The sequence below is a fragment of the Hemitrygon akajei genome, chromosome 17, assembly GCF_048418815.1.
Source record: "Hemitrygon akajei chromosome 17, sHemAka1.3, whole genome shotgun sequence".
NCBI classification, from domain to species: Eukaryota; Metazoa; Chordata; class Chondrichthyes; order Myliobatiformes; family Dasyatidae; genus Hemitrygon; species Hemitrygon akajei.
The window spans coordinates 25,524,478-25,547,892 of record NC_133140.1 but is presented as its reverse complement, the minus strand read 5'-3'; the positions used below and the strand labels follow the sequence as shown (position 1 = coordinate 25,547,892).

Genomic DNA, 23,415 nt, shown 5'->3' with positions numbered 1-23,415 from the left:
ATCTGCTGGTTTCAGGTTTGGTGAGCATGGAAATTTACAAGCATTTGAGCTGATAAAGAACTGTAGTAGAAGTGGGTATTAATCATGTAAAAATATACTGTATGAATTTTATAATTTATTCTTCTGATTTAGCACATTTTCCTGTAATAAACTAGAGTCTAAAGTATTAAGGTGACTACAAGACCAGGAAATCTTACTGCAAATGGCTAGCAAGTACTGCCTGTCTCTGCAGGCAAACCCTATCATAGAATGGTTACAGCATAGAAGGAGATCATTTGGAGAATTGTGTCCATGCTTGTTGTCCATCCGAGTAGCTTGTCAGTTCTACCCATTGGTCATTTCTCTGCAGCCTTTCAAGATTTTCCTCACCATTTATTTATGCAAGGACAGAACGGAACCTGCCTGCATCACATATGCAGATTACTATCATTCCAGATACTCATTGGCCACTTTATTGAATACAGGAGTGGAACTCCGTGTGTCCTTCTGTTGCTGGAGCCCATCCACTTCAAGGTTCAAACATGTTGTGCATTCAGAGAGGCTCTTCTGTACACCACTGTTGTAATGCAAGGTTACCTGAGTTACTGCCACATTCCTGTCAGCTTGAACCAGTCTGGCCATTCTCTGACCTCTCATTAATGAGCTATTTTTGCCCACAGAGCTGCTGCTCACTGATTTTTTTTTTCCTTTTTGGCACCATTCTCCGTAAACTCTAGAGACTGTTTTCTATGAAAATCCCAGGAGATCAAGAGTTTCTGCGATACTCAAGCCACCCAGTCTGGCATGGTCACAGTCACTTAAATCACATTCTTCCCCGTTCTGATGTTTGGTCTGAACATCAGCTTCACCTCTTGACCATGTCTGCATGTTTGTATGCATTGAGCAGCTGCCACATGATTGGCAGATTAGATATTTGCATTAACGAGCTGGTGTGCCTAATAAAGTGAATATATATGTTGCATAATGAAAATGAGATTTATCTTAAGTCACTCTTAATTGATTTTCCCTTAGTTATATACCTGTGACTTTTAGTTCTTTACCCCTTCACCAGCGGGGACAGCTTCCCACTATCCCCTCTGTCCAGACCCCTCATCGCTATCAAATCTACACTCAGATTTCTCTTCTTTTAGAAAAGTGACGCAAACTTTTGTAATATTTCTAATTGTGGTATCACATTCCAGGAATCACTCTCATAAAGTTTTTTTATTGCAGTCTGTGAAACCTTCACATCTTTGCTGTCATGGGATGACCAGCACTGAATGTGATACATATGTTTATAAAGGTTCAGCATGACTTCTGTTTCTTTTAATAAAAGATAAAGTTGTCTCACATAGTCTACTGTAGTTTTGTGTTGTTTCATGTAGCGCCATGGTCCTGGAGGAACGTTGTTGCATTTTTACTGTGTACTGTGCCAGCAGTTTATGGTCGAAATGACAATAAAAAGCTATTTGACTTGATTATGGATCACCTTCATTTGCCTGTGGATGGGCAAAGTGACTGAACTTCAAAGACACGCGGGACCAATTTATGAAATATGAGAATCTTTAGGTTGAAAAACCCATGAGGGAATATTTCTGTTTAATGGGAAAAGCATGAACTAATGATAGAATAGTTACAGAAGAATGATCAGTATTATCAGTTTAAAAAAAGTATTATCAGTGATTTGATTCGATATTAAATCTAAGCTTTAAACCTGAATACGCTACAAAACATGCAACATAAGTTGGGGGAACTACATTAAAGAATATAACAGTAAGCAAACAATGAGTCTCTCACACACATGCGCACAGCTGGAGGAACTCAAGAAGTCATAAAGCATCTATAGAAAAGAATAAAGAGTTATGCTTTGGGCCAAGGACCTTAATTAGGACTGAGACGTCGACTCTTTAGTAGAACAGGGTTTAATACAAACAGCCTAATGATTTTACCACCTTAGAAGAACTTACAGTTTTTTCAATATTCGTGCATATATTTTGGAGCTATTCACTTTTACAATCCTAAGGAATTTTAGCATGGATCAAATTGATTAAAATATTTTACTTGGGTGATGGTTTGACCAGCTTAACACCAATAATGCAAGACATTTAACTTGGATCAAAGCTGAAATAGCTGACTTGTGTGTATTCATGTGTGTATAACACTACTGTATTTAGTACTTCCAGCTTTAAAATTATAGATAGGTCAGGTCAAGTCAAGTCAAGTCAATTTTTATTGTCATTTCAACCATAAATGCTGGTACAGTGCATAGTAAAAATGAGACAACGTTTTTCAGGACCATGGTTCACATGACACAGTACAAAAACTAGACTGAACTACGTAATAAAAAAACACAGAGAAAGCTATACTAGACTACAGACTACAAGACAAGTTGTTATTTGGCTTGGTCATGTCTAATTTTATTTCAGTGTTTTAAAACTGATAAGCAAAGAGTTACAAAATTTCATCCATAATATTCAGAACATTTTAACCTTAACCCGTTTTAGTGGTTTGGTGGTACTTTTATTTGGCACGTAGCTTTTCAGGTGATTGCAGCCACCATCGACCCAGCTGAGGATATCGTTCGGGCCAAGGGATATAAAAGATTACCCCCGGTGTACAAAGGCAAACCACTTAAATCTGGTCGCCATAAGCGCTACTGCCCGCTTTGTGAAGTTATGGTGTAAGTATCAGATTGAGTAATGCTTCTGTTGCTTAGAACTGAAAAATATACAAAGTAGAGGATCGGCGAGGTTCATTTGTTCAATGGTAGTGTGGCAGTCGGAGTAACACTTTATAGCACTAGCTGTGAGATGAGGTCAATTCCCAACGCTGTCTATAAGGTGTTTGTATGCTCTCTCTGTGATTGAATGGCTTCCCTCCAGGTACATATTCCAAAATGTATGGGCTAGGGTTATTGAATTGTGAGTTTGCTACATTTGTGCTGGAAGCATGGTGGTACTTGTGGGCTGTCCCCAGCACAAGTGATGGAGTTGTTCTGACTGTATTGGCTGCTGAGACAAAACAGTGCGTTTTACTGTAAGTTTTGATGTTTCAATGTACATGTAACAAATAAAGCTGATCAGATCAGGTCTGAAGAACTTTATACCTAACCTCTGACCTTGTGTCTTTGTAGACCTATGATGTCGTAAGCCATTAGAATAATACAAAATCATGTATATTACTCAATGCAGAATTAAGATTGTCTAAACTGATATCTTTATGTCTATATCATATTAACAGTTTTGAACTCCAACCAGTAGTTACTTGATACCTTTATAGTAACTGCAAATAATTGCCTTAGAATTGTAAAATTGATTGAAAATACTTGCAACAAAGAAATGATTTCTTTAAGTCCTTGACGACGAGGCTGTTTTCCTGTGACAATGCTCCGCAGTTTCTTTTGATATTGAAGAAAAAGATGCAAATACTAAGTAAGGTTTTAGAAAGTATGATATTCGGAATATTCAGAGTAAAACACGGTACTGTATTATCTATCGAACATAATACATTGGAGCACAATTAGTTCATTTGGCCCATTAAGTGTGCTCTTCCATCCATCATGGCTGATTTAATATCCCACTCAACTCCATTGATCAATCTCATGAACCTCCTCTGGACCCTCCCCAATGAATATTCTGATCTGTGCTCTCCTTCAGACTTTGACTGTTTATCTGTTACTACTTCCCACCATGTCGTTTCACTACAGATGCTGTTTTAGAATGCTGTACAATATGTAGGGTATTTGCACTGCAGTGTTAGTGTAATTTATTTGTATTTTCACCAAATTAGAAGCACACTAGGACCCTACAGTTATTCCTCTGTGGGAAAAGTATAGAAGTTCCTATTTTTTAACATTTATTATAATTTTGGGATGATAGATTATATTTTCTTGTATTTCTGATTCACAGGTGTCGAAATTCCCATCACTGCAATAGATGCAAGAAGTGTGTAGGTAATTTTGATCATCACTGTAAGTGGCTGAACAATTGTGTAGGAGGCAGAAATTACCGGTAAGGCAGGTTTTTGTATGCTTGTCAATAAGAAAAATACGCATAGCTATTTCGCAATATTTTTGAGTGGAACAGAAGTTGAATTAAGCTGTTATGACCATGTATAGTCACATGGTCCTGACTAGAGGCTGCGGTCGGGTCTGGTTTTAACATCATTAAGTTGAAAATTTGCCCAATCAGAACCAGTTCAAACACAAACCAAGCTAAAGTACTTAAATTTTCGACCAAACCCTCACCATCACTGTGAATGTAAGTTTCGTATGTGCTATTGATTGGAGGTATGATATAATGGTCCTGATATATTAAGTGGTATTGTATCGATGGTTTTGCCTAATTCCGAGTGCTAACTTACGTAGAGCTTTATTTCAGTACATCTGTTAATGTTTTCATTCAGTAAAGTGCAGATGATTTAAACGAGTGTTACTGGACTCACTGCTGTCCATTTCGCGCACAGTGGGAGTGCTGGGTACCAAATATATCTCCAAAGTATGTTCAAAGATCGTGTAACTGTAATTTTGCATCTTGACATTTAATAGCCGTGTTTGTTGTGAGGGTGCACAGAAATATAATGTAGAAGGAAATATGCAGAATGTACTGTTCACTATGCACTGAATGCTTTGAATACTGTATTGGGAATCAGAGCTGGAAAACGAATGCCTCTTTGCTTTTGAGATCAGTTTTTCAGGTACCACTAGATGCGGATATTTAACCTCCTGTTTGATTGTGGAACAAGCATAACATTTCATTTTCAGTTCAATATTATTTTGCTTTCCCTGATTAAGCTCAACCCATCTCAGCATTTGCTCCAGTTTCCAGATTTTGGTTATTGGTTTATTATAGTTATGTACGGAGATACAGAGGAAAGCTTGTCTTGCAGACTGTTCATACAGTCAAATCCTTTGAAGTAGAGCAAGGTTATACAATATGATGATACAGAATAAAAAGTTACAGAGGTCACCAGGAGATACTCATGGAGTGAGCACTGTTTTAGATTCGCTCCATAACCTTTACTTTTTTACCCTATGATCACCTTTATTTAACTTATTTTTACCTACACCAGAAGATTCTTGCTACTTTTTTGGACTTATCTTTAAGAGGGAACTGTGAATTTTGAAGAAATGAGTACTGAAATGGCTTTAAGATCTAAAGGGCGAGACCCTGGGAAAGATTCTAACGGCAATGGAAAGAAAAAAAAAGACTGATCCTAAGCGTACTGAATTGACTTATGATACGTTATTGGAGCTCTTGAATGAAAAATTTGAAGAACAACAACAAACTTTCAAAGCAGATTTAAAGGCTTTCCAGGATTCTCTGGATAAGATTGGTCATGAAGTTAAACAGCATCAAACTTTAATCGCAACTCTGCAAGAGGACGCCCAGAAGCGAGACTTGAAAATCGAGAAACTAGAGCAGAAATTATTTTTGGCGATTAAACAGTTGGAAATACTTAAAGCCAAGAGTGTCGATTTTGAAAATCGGTCTAGAAGACAGACCTTACGCATACTTGGTCTCCCGGAAGGTATCGAACAAGGGGACCCCTCGAAGTATTTCGCTCAACTTTTAAAGGATGTGTTCCCTTCTGTATTCCCAGATAGTCCTCCATTACTTGATCGTGCCCATAGAATTATATGCCGATCACCAAGTTCTTCATCTAAACTACTTGTTGTAATTGTTCGATTTCATTATGTGCATTTTAAAGAGCACCTTATTCGTTTGGCTCGGTGTTTAGGGATGGTTAAATTGAGAGAATTCCAATTTCGGCTTGTGGAGGATTTCAGCCCAGAAGTGATGAAGGCGCGGCTCGCTTTTAAACCTTTGATGTCCGAATGTTATGAAAAAAATCTAAAACCAGCGCTTTTATACCCTGCAAAACTTAGAATCTCGCCTTCGAATGCACCACGACGTGTTTTTCTCTCCACATCTGATGCTCGAAGCTTTCTGGATGAGAACTACCCTACTGCTTCGGATTCTCGTCTCTAATAAATGTATGGTTTTGATCGTTAGGAGATAGTTTTTGTTTCCAAAACCAGATTTTGTTTCTGACTATTGGTGTAGGTTTATTTTACATTTTATATTCCAATTAAAGTTTTTCTTTATCGACGTACTAATCTTTTTAATTTACTTACTTGAACCATTGTATTTTATTTTTGGTCATTATTATTATTCCTTTTGAAGGTGTATTTATTTTAACGTTTTGATATATTTCTTCAGTTTTTGTGTAACTAAGATAGCGGTTTCTTTTCTAAAATATTTCTTGCTTTTTTTTAAATTTTGCCTTTTTTTTGTCGTCTTCTTCCTGTAATGCCTTTCTTATCACATCCTAACTTTTATTTGTTCGGGTTTTAACCCGATTTATAAGTTACCAGTGTTTATATTCTTTTTGTTTTTTTTACTAGCAATTATATTAAGAAGTCTGTTTTAGTATAGTGTTAATTACTTTTTAGGATTTTGGGTGGATCTTTTTTTTCTCCTTTATATATCTGGAGTCGCCTTCTGGAGACATGGGGGTAGATTTAGTCTCACACCTTTTTTTCCTGGCTTCCTTTAGACTCAGGAGGGTCTCTTTTCCATGGGTGGTGGGCGGGCGGTTCCTTTCTAATTCTATTGCTCTTTTTATTAGTTTTTCTAGTTCTTTCATTTGGGCTGATTTCAAACTACTAACATGTCTGCCGTGTCGTCATTTCCGGGTCTTCCCCTTATTTTTGTTCCTCTTCCGGGAGCATGAGTTCATACTTTGGTTAACTCTTTATATACCAAAGGGTTGATTTTAGAAATATGGCTCAGTCCATTAATTTTGTCTCTTGGGATACTAATGGCTTAAACCATCCGATTAAACGGAAAAAGATTTTTAAAGTATTCCAAAGACTGAATGCGCATTTTATTTTTGTACAAGAAACTCGTGAGGAAAGAGGGTAGTCAATGTTTTTTTAGGTTTTGGGGGGGTCAACAGTACCATTCAAATTCAAATGCTAAAGTAAAAGGCGTTTCAATTTTTATTGACTCCTCTATAACTTTTGTTCTACAGGATATTATTTCGGATCCGAGTGGTAGATTTTTGTTAATTACTGGGTTACTTTTTAATAAGAAGGGTGCTATGGTTAATGTTTATGCTGCAAATGTTGATTATCCTGATTTCTTTAAGTCTTTATTTACTTCTGTACCTAATCTAAATGAATATATGTTAATAATGGGTGGTGACTTCAGCTGCTGTTTAAATCCTTTGCTGGATAGATCTATATCCATTCAGACTTTACCAAATAAGTCAGCCACTTACATCAATTCTTTTTTGACTGATAATGGAATTTTCGATATTTGGAGATTTCTGCATCCTAAGGACAAAGAGTTTTCATTTTTCTCACATGTTTATCATTCTCGAAAATTGACTATTTTTTCATTGACTCTCGTTTTATTCCATCTGTAACTGGTTGTGATTATGACATTATAGCCATCTCTGATCATGCTCCAATGAAACTTCCTATTAAATTAATGGATACAGCTTCTAGTACTAAGCAATGGCGATTTGATTCTACCTTACTGTAAGATCCGGATTTCATTAAATTTATGAAGGAACAGATTGATTTCTTCTTTTCAACTAATTCCACGGATGAAATTTCCTGCGGAATACTTTGGGACACTTTTAAAGCATATATACGTGGACAGATTATCTCCTATTCTGTTGGTTTGAGAAAGCGTATTAAGAAGGAAACTCTTTTATTGGTTGATAAGATTAAAGAAATTGACAAGAAATATTCGATTGCTCCCAGTAAGGAGCTTTACAAACAAAGGGTTGAGCTTCAACTGGAACACAGTTTATTACTTACATCTTCAATTGAAAATCAGTTAATGAAAACCATAACTGATTTTTATATACATAGTGATAAATCGGGTAAACTGTTAGCTAGCCAATTGAAAAATGCTTTGGTTAAACGTCAAATTATTAAGATTCGTCAACAGAATGGTGAACTGACAGTTAACCATGATGAGATAAACAAATCTTTTCAAGATTTTTATACCTCCCTGTATCATTCTGAATTTCCTCATGATCATAATACCATACATGATTTTCTTGGGAAATTGAATTTTCCAAAATTATCATAAGAACGTTTAATATTAGAAACTCCTATTACAGATGCAGAAATTAAAGGTGTTATTTCCTCCAGGAATTCTGGGAAAGCACCAGGTCCATATGGGTATACAGTGGAATTTTTGAAGTGTTTTTCCTCTACTCTTTCTCCTTGATTATGCAAGGTTTTTGAAGAAGCAATTAGACTCGGTAAATTGCCACAATCATTAAATAGAGCTTCCATTTCTTTAATATTGAAAAAAGATAAAGACCCTACTGACTGTGCATCCTATAGACCAATATCCTTATTGAATGTAGATTCCAAGATCTTTTCCAAGTTACTGGTGACCAGGCTGGAGAAGGTATTACCTCAAATTATCTCGGAGGATCAAACTGCTTTCATTAAAGATCGCTATTCTTTTTTCAATATTAGGAGATTATTGAATATTGTTTATACTCCTTCAAGCAGCACCTCAGAATGTGTCATTTCATTCGCTGCAGAGAAAGCATTTGATAGAGTTGAATGGCCATATTTATTTACTGTGCTTGAGAAGTTTAATTTTAGTCCGACATTTATATCCTTGATTAAATTGATATATCATGCTCCAGTAGCCTCAGTTTTTACTAACAATCAAAGATCTCCCTTTTTTCGTTTATTTCGGGGGTACCAGGCAAGGCTGTCCTCTTAGTCCATTATTATTTGATATTGCTTTAGAACCTTTGGCAATTGCTATTAGAGAATCACCTAACATTTTTGGCATCACTCACGGGATGGATATACATAAGTTATCATTGTACGCAGATGACTTGTTATTATATATTTCTGATCCTGAGAAATCCATTCCTGCAGTTATATCATTGTTGGCTCAGTTTAGTAATTTTTCCAGGTATAAATTGAATCTTAATAAGAGTGAATTGTTCTCCTTAAATAGACAGGTTCCAATTTATGGAAATTTACCTTTTAAATTAGTTAATGACTTTTTTATATACTTAGGGATTAAAATTACAAAAAATCATAAGGAGTTATTCAAGGTTAATTTTTTACCCTTAATTGATCAGATTAAATGTTTGTTCACTAAATGGTCACCATTGTCTTTATCTCTGATAGGTCAGATTAATTCTATTAAGATGATTATTTTACCCAAGTTCTTATATATATTTCAAGTGGTACCAATTTTTATTCCGAAATCCTTTTTTGACAATGTTGATTCAAAAATTTCTTCATATATATGGCAGAACAAAAATCCCAGATTAGGTAAAAGATATTTACAGAAGGCAAGAAAGGAAGGTGGATTGGCATTGCCTAATTTTAGATTTTATTATTGGGCAATTAATATTCGATATTTGAAATGTTGGTTAAGGGATTGGGATTTATCTCCTAGCCCTCATTGGGTAAATCTGGAAACTAAATCTGTACAAGGATTCTCATTGGGTTCTATTTTAGGGACTTCTCTTCCCTTTGCTTTTTCTAAATTGCATAAACGAATTGACAATCTGATAGTCAAACACACTTTACGTATATGGTTTCAATTTTGGAAATTTTTTGGGTTGAATCAATTTGTTTGAACTATTCCTATTGTATCCAATTTCTTTTTTCACCCTTATATTATGGACTAAGCTTATTCAGCTTGGAAGACTAAAGGAAGACTACAATTTTCTGATTTATTTTTGGATAATTGTTTTATGGCTTTTGAACAATTGTCTATTAAATAAAATTTGCCCAGGTCTCATTTTTTTCGATATTTACGGATTAGAAATTTCTTAAACACTGTATTTCTTACCTTTCCAAATCTTGATTCTTTGGGTATTTTGGAGAAGTTGTTAGAACTAAATCTTTTTCAGAAAGGTGTAATATCAAATGTTTACAATATAATTATGAAAATACGTTCAGAGGCCTTTTATAAGATTAAAAATGATTGGGAAAGAGAACTTAACTTTACTATCCCTATTGAGAACTGGGATAAAATTCTTCAATTAGTTAATTTATCCTCTGTATGTGCTAAACATTCATTGATACAGTTTAAAGTTGTGCACAGGGCTCATATGTCCAAGGATAAATTTGCTCATTTTTATTCCCATATAAATCGTATATGTGACAGATGTCATTCTGAGATAGTTTCTTTAACTCATATGTTTTGGTCATGTCCACTTTTGAAAAAATATTGGAAAGACATTTTTGATATTATTTCCACAGTATTGAACATTGAATTACAACCTCATCCTATTACTGCAATCTTTGGTTTACCAATGATGGAGTCAATCCATTTATCTTCTTCTGCTTGTCGGATGATTGCATTTCTTACATTAATGGCTAGAAGATCTATTTTGTTGAATTGGAAAGAAATTAATCCCCCTACCGTATTTCATTGGTTTTCTCAAACTATGTTATGTCTAAATTTGGAGAAAATTAAAAGTGTCGTATATGACCCTTCTATTAAATTTGAAAAGATTTGGAGGCCATTTATTTCATATTTTCACATGATGTAATTTGACCCTGTTCCAATCCTATTTGTTTTTCTGGTTTTGATTTATATATATATATATATATAGAGAGAGAGAGAGAGAGAGAGGATCGGAGTTGGGGACACTGATGATTTTGTAATTTTTTTTATAGATTCTATAAACAGCCCATTTTTTTCCTCTTTTTTAAATAGTGGTTAGTTTGTTAGTTTAGTTTTTCTTAGGGTATTAATATTATTTATTTATTCATTTTTCTTTCTCTTTTCTGTTTTTTTTTCCAATATGATTTACCTAGTTTTTTTTGTTTCATTTATGTGACATTTGTATCATTCATGATTTGAGAAGACTTAACTATATTGTACTTATTGCTTGTGTATCCTTTTATGTTCATTTTAATTTTGTAAGTTTGTAATCCCATTATTGATGTACTAATCTTATCATGTTGATGTTAATAAAAAGAGTGAAAAAGAGAAAAAAAAGAATAAAAGGTTACAGAGAAAGTGCAGTGCTGATAAGCTGTATAGTGCAGCATCATAATGAAGATTGCAAAGCCAAGAGTTGATTTTATTTTACAAAGGAGCAGTCTTATAACAGCAGGATAGAAGCCACGTTGAGCCTGTTGTAGTTGCTTTCAGACCTGTGCATCTTCTGCTCTGTGGGAGAGGGGAGAAGAAAAAATGCCTGGAGTGGGTGGGGATTTTGATTATGCTGGCTGCTTTACAGAGGCAGCAAGAAGTATAGACAGTTCATAGAGATGAGGCCGATTCCCGTGAGGTGCTGACCTGTGGACACAACTCTCTGCAGTTTCTGCAATCAAAGCCAAGGTGTGATGCATTCAGATGATCTGGCGGCTCTCCTGTACAGTGACAGAGGGATCAGCAGAATATTCACAGGCAATAACCAGCTACTGGAAGGTTATCAGATTGGCTGCCATGCTGATTGTGTCAGGTGGACCTCACCACTGTAGATTCTTGCCAATGACCAAAAGCAAAGGAGGGTGATCCCACTTCCTCCCAAATCCCAAAGGTGGGTTAATGAGCTGCTGTAAATTGCCCCTAATGTGCAGGTAAGAGGTGTAATCCAGGGAGTTGGTGAGAATATGAGGAGAATAAAAAGTGAGAGTACTGCAGAACTGGTGTAAATGGAGAGCTGGTGTAACATTTGTTGCATCAAGGTGTAACACACGCAAAATGTTGGAGGAACTTATCAGGTCAGACAGCATCATGGTGAAAAATAAACAGTAAACGTTTTAGGCTGAGACCCTTCATCAGGACTCGGTTGACTGTTTATTCATAGGTGTTGAAGAAAAAGCTCGTTTATTTAATCTTTGCTAAAATTGCTCAGCCATCCCTTCTGCACCACACCTGTTCAATAGGCTTTGACGGCAGAAAATCAGAATTGTAACAGCTCAGGTCACTGAAGTCTTTACAGTGCACATGCTTTAATATTCATTAACTTGATGTTTTTAATTTGCTTTCTCATGTAGGTACTTCCTGAGCTGTGTTATCTCTGCTGTCCTTGGTTGTCTGATAATTATCACCATTTCAGGCTTTGTCTTTGTTGGATTCTTTTTAAATCCAAAACTGCTTCGAAGCAACCCAAAATTTGGATGTAAGTTTATTTGCTAAATTTTAATTTCAGTGATGTTATGTCTCGGATGCTTTGTACAACGCAAGTTATTTTGCTACCTGTTTTAATTGACTGTGTTTGAATGATGTGAGAATTCTTTCAGGAGTCGCTTCTATTTTGAATCTTTTTCTTGTGTGCTCACACAATTATGTTTATGAATAGAGATGTCTGATGTTTTTGTCTCCTTTTGGTAGGAGCCCAAGAGCATGTATAAAGACTCTGCAGTTCCATTGGCATATTTTAGCTAATTTTCCAGAGATGATTTCAGTTTCCCTATCAAGGGGTAGTGGTAGATACGGGTACAATACTGGCATTTGAACAACATTTAGAAAGGCACATGGATGATTGAAGGAGGGGAGGGTTAGATTGTGGTTAAGTAGTTGGCTCTGAAGAGCCTTTACTGTGCTGTAGTTTCTCTGAATCCCATGTTACAAGTGGGGCTGTATACTTACACAATACTTCCTCTTGCATTGAGCCATTTTATCAGTGAGGACAAAATAACGCACTGCCATTGTTTATTAGTTGTGGCTAACATTAGACTCTGGGGTTGGACAAGACTACTGCGGAAGAAACAACACAAATTGTCAGGTTTGACTTCTGGTCACTGTACTGTCGATCCATAAGATTTGGACACGAGTCACTGCTTTGAGTGGGTTAACAGTCACAGGCCAGTCTCTCCTTTGCCACACTCTCTCCAGTCCAAGGATGCGAAGATGACAAGAGGTGTTTCATGGTGCTGTGTTCCTCTGTGAGGCACATTTTCCCTGGCGCGTAAGGCTGAGGGATTAGGAAAGGGTTCAGCAGATGGGGCTATGAGGGAAATGGATGAAATTCAAGGATTGGGGATCATGGAAGAAATAGAAGCAGATGGGGGGGGGGATAATGGGCGCAAACATTGTGACTTAGTGGAAGTGCAGTAAAGGCTTTGGGAATACTGTACTTTAATGAGGTAGCCATGGTACTGCATCTTCCCACAATGCTTTGCAGGTGCTGAGCTTGGCAGCGCTGCACTCTGACCTGTGTGTTCCTGTGTCAGCTGACTGGAGGAACCCGGCAATAATTTTAAATTCAATTGACATTATACCAAATCTTATTCCCTCACCTTTCTGTGTGAATAAAAACTGACACTTTCTTTTGTTTCTTTTAAACATTTATTTTTTTCCTGATATAACTTCTGTATGAGCAAAACTTATTCTGTATCTCAATTTTTGGATACTGATTTGTGAAATCTGTAAGTGAATTTCTGTAACCTAAGTGGCTTGTAACCCAAATGCAAGGTCACCTGTACATGTCAAACAAAAAGAGGTTCATGCTGTGGGATCTTTATAAATTCCTCAAGATGGCAGCATCCATCATAAGGCCTGCCATCACCCAAGACATGCCCTCTTCTCATTTTTACCATCAAGAAGGAGGTACAGGACACTGAAGATACATACTCAATGTTTCAGCTTTTTTCCCTTTGTTATAATATTTCTGAATGAACAATGAATCCAAGAACCCTCCCTCACTTTTTACACTACTTACGTAATTTAATGATATAGGTAGCGAGACAGAGAGATATACTTACTACAGTACAGTGCAAAAGTCTTAGGCACATATGTATAGCTGGGGTGTCTGTACTGTAGTAAGCTTATATATTGCACTGCACTGCTGCCCCAAAAATAACAAATTTCATGACATATGTAAGTGATGATAAACCTGATTCTGAAGTGAGTCCCTACTGTGGACTGAGAGTGGGAAGGGGACAGGAAGAGGGGTATCATGTTTAGGAAAAGGGGTCGGGAGAGAGAAGAGAGCAGGAAGCATGAGGGAGATGTTCTGTAATGATCAAAAACCAATTGTTTGGGATCAAGTGACCTTGCCTGGTGTCTCAGGGCTAGGTATGTCTGCAGCCATGTCACCCCTGCCCCAGCACACCTGCACTGCCACCTGTACCACACCCCGCCTGCAGTGCTCCCCCCTCACCATTTCCAGCATCCTTTGCTCCTGTGGATTTACAAGTTTGCTCAGCACTCCATGTTGACAGGTACAGCCCTGTTCAACAGTGTTAGGCACCCTATTTACATAGTTCTAAATACAAAGCTTTTTGCGCAGTACTGTATATATACCTCATGTCAATTATAATTGTATAATGATGTATTGCAATGTACTCCAGTGATATTAAACCTGATTCAGATTCTTATGGAAATATTTCTTGGAGAGGAGCAGTGAGTTCTGTGGTTGGCCACTTTAAATTCAGACCATTATGTTTACAAAAGTAATGAGTGCATTCCAGCCTCATATAGGCACCACTTGTTAGTTCGGTTTGGGTAATGGAGACTCTCCCTTGCAGAATTCATAAGCGTGACCCTGAAATCCGATGCGGACTAAGAACTTGCTGTTAAGAAATTCATGTATGGTGGGGATGGGAAACATATAAGCAATTATATTCATCTCTCAGTCCTTTATGCATAGATAATAGGCCTGTCAGTTTGACGTCAGTGGTGGGTAATTAATGAAAAGTGTTCTTAGAGATGGTATATATAATTATCTGGATAGACAGGGTCTGATTAGGAATAGTCAACATGGATTTGTGTGTGGAAGGTCATGTTTGACATTTTGTCAAATGTTTGACAATTTGACAAAAATTGAATTTTTTGAAGAGGTTATGAGGAAAGTTGACGAGGATAAAGCAGTGGATGTTGTCTATATGGACTTCAGTAAGGCCTTTGACAAGGTTCCGCACGGAAGGTTAGTTAGGAAGGTTCAATCGTTAGGTATTAATATTGAAGTAGTAAAATAGATTCAACAGTGGCTAGATGGGAGATGCCAGAGAGTAGTGGTGGATAACTGTTTGTCAGGTTGGAGGCCGGTGACTAGTGGTGTGCCTGAGGGATCTGTATTGGGTCCAATGTTGTTTGTCATATACATTAATGATCAGGATGATGGGGTGGTAAATTGGATTAATAAGTATGTGCAGGTGATAGTAAGGTGGGTGGTGTTGTGGATAATGAAATAGGTTTTCAAAGCTTGCAGAAAGATTTAGGCCAGTTAGAAGAGTGGGCTGAACGATGGCTGATGGAGTTTAAAGCTGATAAGTGTGAGGTGCTACATTTTGGTAGGAATAATCCAAATAGGACATACATGGTAAATGGTAGGGCATTGAAGAATGCAGCAGAACAGAGTGATCTAGGAATAATGGTGCATAGTTCCCTGAAGGTGGAATCCCATGTGGATAGGGTGGTGAAGAAATCTTTTGGTATGCTGGCCTTTATAAATCAGAGCATTGAGTATAGGAGTTGGATGTAATGTTAAAATTGTACAAGGCATTGGTGAGGCCGAATTTGGAGTATTGTGTACAGTTCTGGTCACCGAATTATAGGAAAGATATCAACAAAAGAGGGAGTACAGAGAAGATTTACTAGAATGTTACCTGGGCTTCAGCACCCAAGTTAGAGAGAAAGGTTGAAGAAGTTAGGTCTTTATTCTTTGGAGCATAGAAGGTTGAGGGGGGTCATGATAGAGGTATTTAAAATAATGAGGGGGATAGATAGAGTTGACTTGGATAGGTTTTTTTCATTGAGAGTAGGGGAGATTCAAACAAGAGGACATGACTTGAGAGTTAGGGGGCAAAATTTTAAGGGTAACACGAGGGGGAATTTCTTTACTCAGAGAGTGGTAGCTGTGTGGAATGAGCTTCCAGTAGAAGTAGTAGAGGCAGGTTCGGTATTGTCATTTAAAGTAAAATTGGATAGGTATATGGACAGGAAAGGAATGGAGGGTTATGGGCTGAGTGCGGGCCAGTGGGACTAGGTGAGAGTAAGCGTCGGCACGGACTAGAAGGGCCGAGATGGCCTGATTCCGTGCTGTAATTGTTATATGGTTATAATGTGGCTTTGTATTATGTAGCATAGACATCTGGATTGTTTTCTAGGAGCAGAACCCTATCTCCACCACGTCCCAACCAAATAACATAGGTTTGCCTGTATTCACCAGCTACAGATTTGGGAAAAAAACAGTTTGATCATCGATTCTAATGCATATTTATAATTTTCCAACTTTTTCCCACAATAAATGAGGTTCTGAACAGGCTCTCTTCTTGATAAGCTCCAATTTGCTTGTATTTGCTAGATGCAACAGTTCTACTTTGCCATAGGATTAAACATTCAAAAATTAGTATCAGTTCAAGGTTTTTTAAACACTTAGTTCCAATGACTTGATAATTTGAATAATTACTGTAAAGAAATATTTAAAATCCTGAATTGAAATTCTTAATTATGTTAATATTTTGTGTAAATGTGTTTTGAAATATTAATGGTAATCAATACACTTGGATCTTGATTTAAGTGTGTCTTGGAGATCCATATTATCTAAGGCAATAGGAGTTTCTGGCTTTCATGCAATTATGTGCAAGAACACTACATTATCAATTCTTTAGTATTTTTATACTCTGTTATTTCTCATAGTTAATAATTCCTTGACTCTAAACAGAAAATTGAAATATTATTTCATATTAGTGTATACAGTCTACCCTCCCCACAGTGACTAAAAAGCTTATGTCATGTTAGTGTATTTACTTTCTTTGAACATTTTTAAGTCCCACTAATTTTATTGCTCTGATGGAATTATTTTATCACTTTATGTACTTTATAAAAATTGTAAAGTCATTGATCTTTCAAAAAGCTTGAAATCTTTAGTTATGTTTGTAGAAATGTGGATAAAAGGACGTGCATTTTAGATTAAGTTTGATAATTTTATACACCAAGCGCATTTCACAAAAGAAACAATAAGGACTTTTATCAAGTTTAAGTCGTTTTATGGAATCAGGCAGTCTGATTATCAATAGAGGTTCTGCTGCTCTGAATCTTCAGAATTATACCTTAAGCCCTTTTTAAAAAAAAACGTAGACTGGGAAAGAACTGGTGGAACTTAAATCAAGTTTAAACTTGTACTCTTTATTCCAACAGTTGTAAATGATACAAATACCTGGCTTGTATTTCTGCCATATTTTTCCATTCATACAAATGCAACTACTATTCTTGTTCTCGCTGTGGTGACTATTGGACTAAGTGTGACTGCACTGATAGTTTTGTGCGAACTTCTGTTCTTCCACTTCTACATCAGTAAGTAATGTACAGAATGTCTGCTCCCATTTTAATGTCAGTAAGATTCACCGCTAGTATACTGTTTTTTTAAAAAAGAAATTCAGACCTCTTTAAATTATGTCTTAAAGATTGTGTTACAAGGAAAAGATTGTTTAAAAGTTGAACTTGATCCGTTCTGTGCGATGGAAGGTATCTACTTTGACAGATCATAGAAAATATGACTGACGATAAAATAGGCTTAGCATATGGTTTTAACCACAGTCGAGCAGACTAATCCTACTTTCCCAATAGAGAACTCCATTTATTAAATAGAAAGTTGGTTTTCCTGGACTGTTCCTTGTAATTATCAGCAGCAGGGTACTGTTCCATAGTTTTAGTTTTACCACTTCTGTTCTGCTTCAAGGCTGCAGACCTCAAACCTTGCATTTCTTTTCATGAAATAATTGAAAGGAAGATGGGTACTTTGTTAATCTCACCCAGAGGGCAGCATAAATGTAATATTTAACTGGATTACTAATCTAGATGAATGTCAGGGTGGAGAATTGTCTCTACCAAAGAAGGTGTAATGCGCTCCTTGCCTCAGTCTACAGGTCATCCTTGGGCAAGGTGTAGCACCTGCTTAGAGCTCCACCCCCCCCCCCCCCCCCCCACTCCAAGATCAGGGTGACATGAAGCCATGGGAGCAGGTGCTGGAAGATCATATGAGCAGCTGGTGCATATCATAAGTCCTGGTTATGTGACCGCTGACACCAGGCAACCTCTGAAGAATATTGATAATGGTTGGGGTCATCTGTCTTGTAAAGAAACTGCCCAGAAGGGTGCAATGGCAAAGCATGTCTAAAAAAAAATCTACCAAGGACAATTGTGGTCATAGAAAGATTATGATGCCACAGGTCATATGACACAGCACAGAATAAGTGAACAAACAAACGAAACTAACCTTGAAGTTTGATGCCTGACCAAAGACAGTTAATCGTTCCTGATTCTGACAGGACAGGTTCAAATCTTGGAACAGATTCAAAGAATATAGAAATGAAGGTAAATAGAAATGGCCTTTGCTGTTCTCATACACATTCAATTGACCATCAGATCATTTATGTTTCATAGTTCCGTAGCTCTTGGTTGTATTCAGATTACAAAGCCAGTTCATTATTAGCAAAGTGGACATTCTGAGATTGAATTTTTTTCAAATAAAGAAATTGATGTGTCATAGAAATCAAAATATAGTAATTGAAGACAATAAGACAGAGAAGCAGAATTAGGCCATTCAGCTAATGAGTCTGCTTGCCTTTGTATCATCACTGATTTATTTTCCATCTCAACCCAATTTTCCTGCTTTCTCCCCATAACCTTTGATGCTCCGACTAATCGAGAACCATCAAACTACACTTTAAATATGTCCATCGACCTGGCCTCCATAGCCATCTGGTGAGGCTACCCAGAAGGAATATGAGTTGTTGCTTCTCCAGTCTGAGAGTGGCCTCAGGACAGTATGTGAGGCCATGGTCTGATATGTCGGAATGGGAATGGGAAGTCAAATTGAAATGTGTTCCCACGGGAAATCCCATCTTTTTGTGGCAGATGGAGTGAAAGTGCTCATCGAGTGGCCACTCAGTCTACATTGACTCTCACCAATGTAGAGGAGGCGTCACCAGGAGCACCAGATACAGTAGATGACCCTGACAGATTTGCAGGTGAAACGTCGCCTCACTTGGAAGGAATGTTTGGGACTCTAAATGGAGGTGAAGGAGGAGGTAGGGGCGTGTAGAACTGGTCACACTTGCAGGCATAAGTGCCAGGAAGAAGATGAGTGGGGAGTAGTAAGTGCCCCAGGGAATCATGTAGAGAGAGATCCCTGTAGAAAATGGAGAGTTGGGAGAGGTAAAGATGTGCCTAGTGCTCGGATCATGTTGAAGAGGGCAGAAGTTAGGGAGAATGATGTGATGGATATGGAAAAGCATATATTCTTTGTACCATTGTAAAGGGGATTTCTTCTTTTTCTTTGTAATGTCCAGCCCCAAAGGGGCGGAGGCGTGGGCGGAGCGGACCTCTCAGTTGTTGGGTGAGTGGCAGTGCTTGGCTGAGGGAAAGCGACAGGGATTGGTTGGAAGTTTGAGTAGGCGGACTGGTGGCGTTGTTAGAACTGTCGGGTACAATTACCTCGGGGTGACAGCTGTCAGTTATGTGAAAGTGTGGGAAAATGCGTGTGGCTCGACTGGAAGTCAAATGCCGCAGCTGGGGGGGCTTATCATATCCGTGGCAGGAGGTTGGTGGAAAGTTTTTAGGGTATCCCTTTTGGCTAGGGGGGCTGATAAATTGCTTGCGGTGCCAAGGGGATCTGTCAAGGGTATCACCTCTTCCCTCAGTTGTTCAGTTGATCCGAGAGGTGTCAGGGAACATGGAGGAGACCCAGTGGGGGAACGGCTTGGGGTCTCTGGGGGAGCACATTCCCAGCAATGTACCAAAGAACTCCCGAAAGGAACAGACCCTATTCCTGAAGGCTTAGAGGGACCACACGCACAGGTGTTGTTACGGATGGATGGAAGTCAAGTTAAAGCCATCCTCGGCACCGGGGCGCCGGTTAAGTTGCTGTACAGTTTGTTTTATAACCGTTATTGGAAGCATTTACCCTTGACGACATTGAGGGCACTGGAGATTTGGGGTACCACTGCCGGTGATTATCCAGACGACAGTTGTTGGTCAGTGAAAATGGAGTTCTTAGAGGTAAATGTAGAGGGGGCTGAGGTTCATGAATCATTAATGCTGATGTGTCCGGACACCGTTGAGACGGGCAGCGTTTCGGTTCTGGAGAGAACCAGTATCCTGCTGGTGCTCTTGGGGGCCTGCCCGGAGGAGGCGGATGAGAGCTGTTTGGAGGCATTGTCGATGCACCCAGAGTTTCGAGCTGCTTGTGCGGATGTGTGTAGCAACATTGGGCCAGTACCGAATTCAAACAAGAGCCGGTGGTGGTACGGCCTGGGGAAAGTATCTGAGGGTGAGACCCTCTTAGTGGACGCTGCGAAATACCACGAGGGAGGGGAGTTGACCGCTGAAGACACCTCGGTGAGAGAGAGGTTGCGGCGACTGGCCCCTGAAGCCGTGGAAGATGTAGGTAGCGTGTGTGTGGATTATATTGCGCTGAAGAGGTGCACGGTCAGTGACCAGAATATGGCCCTGAGGGCCGAAGAGGCGATGGCCTATCTGAGTGGTGCGAAGTGGTTTAAGGTGCTGGATCTGAGGAGTGGATGTTGCCAGATCCCGATGAGTGGAGCCGACAAGGAGAAGACAATAGGTGCAGAAGTCGACCATTCGGCCCTTTGAGCCTGCACCGCCATTTTGAGATCATGGCTGATCATCTACTATCAATACCCGGTTCCTGCCTTGTCCCCATATCCCTTGATTCCCCTATTCATAAGATACCTATCTAGCTCCTTCTTGAAAGCATCCAGAGAATTGGCCTCCACTACCTTCCGAGGAAGTGCATTCCAGACCCCCACAACTCTCTGGGAGAAGAAGTTTTTCCTTAACTCTGTCCTAAATGACCTACCCCTTATTCTCAAACCATGCCCTCTGGTACTGGACTCTCCCAGCATCTGGAACATATTTCCTGCCTCTATCTTGTCCAATCCCTTAATAATCTTATATGTTTCAATCAGATCCCCTCTCAATCTCCTTAATTCCAGCATGTAGAAGCCCAGACTCTCTAACCTCTCTGCGTAAGACAGTCCAGATCTCCCAGGAATTAACCTCGTGAATCTACGCTGCACTTCCTCTACAGCCAGGATGTCCTTCCTTAACCCTGGAGACCAAAACTGTACAAAGTACTCCAGGTGTGGTCTCACCAGGGCTCTGTACAAATGCAAGAGGATTTCCTTGCTCTTGTACTCAATTCCCATTGTAATAAAGGCCAACATTCTATTAGCCTTCTTCACTGCCTGCTGCACTTGCATCAGTGACTGATGAACAAGGACTCTTAGATCTCTTTGTATTTCTCCCTTACCTAACTCTACACTGTTCAGATAATAATCTGCCTTCCTGTTCTTACTCCCAAAGTGGATAACCTCACACTTATTCACATTTAACGTCATCTGCCAAGTATATGCCTACTCACCCAGCCTATCCAAGTCACCCTGAATTCTCCTAACATCCTCATCACATGTCGCACTGACACCCAGCTTAGTATCATCAGCAAATTTGCTGATGTTATTCTCAATACCTTCATCTACATCGTTGAAGTAAGTTGCAAACAGCTGTGGTCCCAATACCGAGCCCTGTGGCACCCCACTAGTCACTACCTGCCATTCCGAGAAACACCCATTCACCGCTACCCTTTGCTTTCTATCTGCCAACCAGTTTTCTATCCATGTCAATGTCTTCCCCCCGATGCCCTGAGCTTTGATTTTACCCACCGATCTCCTATGTGGGACCTTATCAAATGCCTTCTGAAAATCGAGGTACACTACATCCACTGGATCTCCCCCATCTAACTTCCTGGTTACATCCTCGAAAAACTCCAGCAGATTAGTCAAGCATGATTTACCCTTGGTAAATCCATGCTGGCTCGGCCCAATCCTATCACTGCTATCTAGATATGCCACTGTTTCATCCTTAGTAATGGACTCTAGCATCTTCCCCACCACCGATGTCAGGCTGACAGGTCGATAGTTCTCTGTTTTCTCCCTCCCTCCTTTCTTAAAAAGTGGGAAAACATTAGCCATTCTCCAATTCTCAGGAACTGATCCTGAATCTAAGGAACATTGGAAAATGATTACCAATGCACCCGCAATTTCCAGGGTCACCTCCTTTAGTACCCTAGGATGCAGACCATCTGGACCTGGGGATTTGTCAGCCTTCAGTCCCATCAGTCTACTCATCACCATTTTCTTCCTAATGTCAATCTGTTTCATTTCCTCTGTTACCCTATGTTCTTGGCCCATCCATACATCTGGGAGATTGCTTGTGTCTTCCTTAGTGAAAACAGATCTAAAGTACTCATTAAATTCTTATGCCATTTCTCTGTTTCCCATAACAATTTCACCCAATTCATTCTTCAAGGGCCCAACATTGTTCTTAACTATCTTCTTTCTCTTCACATACCTAAAAAAGCTTTTGCTATCTTCCTTTATATTCCTGGCTAGCTTGCGTTCGTGCCTCATTTTTTCTCCCCATATTGCCTTTTTAGTTAAGTTCTGATGTTCCTTAAAATCTTCCCAATCATCTGTCCTCCCACTCACCTTAGCTCTGTCATACTTACTTTTTTTTAATGCTATGCAATCTCTTACTTCTTTTGTCAACCACTGTGGCCCCTTTCCCCCCTCCTTCCTTCTGTGGGGGATGAACTGATTTTGCACCTTGTGCATTATTCCCAAGGATACCTGCCATTGCTGTTCCACTGTCTTTTCTCCTAGGCTATCCATCCAGTCAACTTTGGCCAGCTCCTTCCCCATGGCTCCATAGTTTCCCCTGTTCAATTGCAACACTGACACCTCCGAGCTGCCCTTATCCTTCTCAAATTGCAGATAAAAACTTATCATATTATGATCACTACCTCCTAATGGCTCCTTTACTGCAAGATCGCTTATCAAATCCTGTTCATTACATAACACTAAATGCAGAATAGTCTTGTCCCTGGTCAGCTCTCGTACAAGCTGTTCCAAGAATGCATCCCGTAGGCACTCTACAAACTCCCTATCCTGTGGTCCAGCACCAACCTGATTCTCCCAGTTCATCTGCATGTTGAAATCCCCCATAACTACTGCGACATTACCTTTGCCACGTGCCAATGTTAACTCCCTATTCAACTTATAAGTTCCGTTATAAGTTCCCTAGGAGTCTTCCGGTCCAAAACGATGCCACAGGGCATATCCGGAGCCCTTGCAACCTTCCTGCGGGGTATGTGGAAGACCATGGGGGATGTGGAGGCGTTTGGAGTTTTGGCGTATGTGGATGATCTCTTGGTATTTGGATTTGCCTCAGGAGAATATGAAGTGAGGTCGTTGCAGGAGCGGCTGAGAACTACAGAGTTAAAGTGTTTTCTGGACACGTGCCAGGGCTGGCGAAGGTCGCAGCTAGTGAGTAACTGTTTCTACGGAATGAAGTTTGAAATGAAGACGGAGAGACTGGAAAAAGTTGATCTGGAAGAAGTCATGAGGAAGAAAAAGCTGGAGAGAAGTGCAGTGAATACTGAACT

General features: G+C 39.0%; 1 protein-coding gene across 2 annotated transcripts in view; it reads left to right on the top strand.

Annotated features, from left to right (window-relative positions):
- Positions 1-23,415, top strand: part of LOC140740545 (palmitoyltransferase ZDHHC1-like) — a 49,461-nt gene that overhangs the window by 5,237 nt on the left and 20,809 nt on the right. For both annotated transcript variants that reach the window (XM_073069797.1, XM_073069796.1), the window contains exons 3-6: positions 2,484-2,659; positions 3,888-3,989; positions 11,999-12,123; positions 17,088-17,243. In XM_073069797.1, the coding sequence (XP_072925898.1) occupies positions 2,484-2,659; positions 3,888-3,989; positions 11,999-12,123; positions 17,088-17,243 (559 nt within the window). The remainder of the gene's footprint in view (positions 1-2,483; positions 2,660-3,887; positions 3,990-11,998; positions 12,124-17,087; positions 17,244-23,415) is intronic.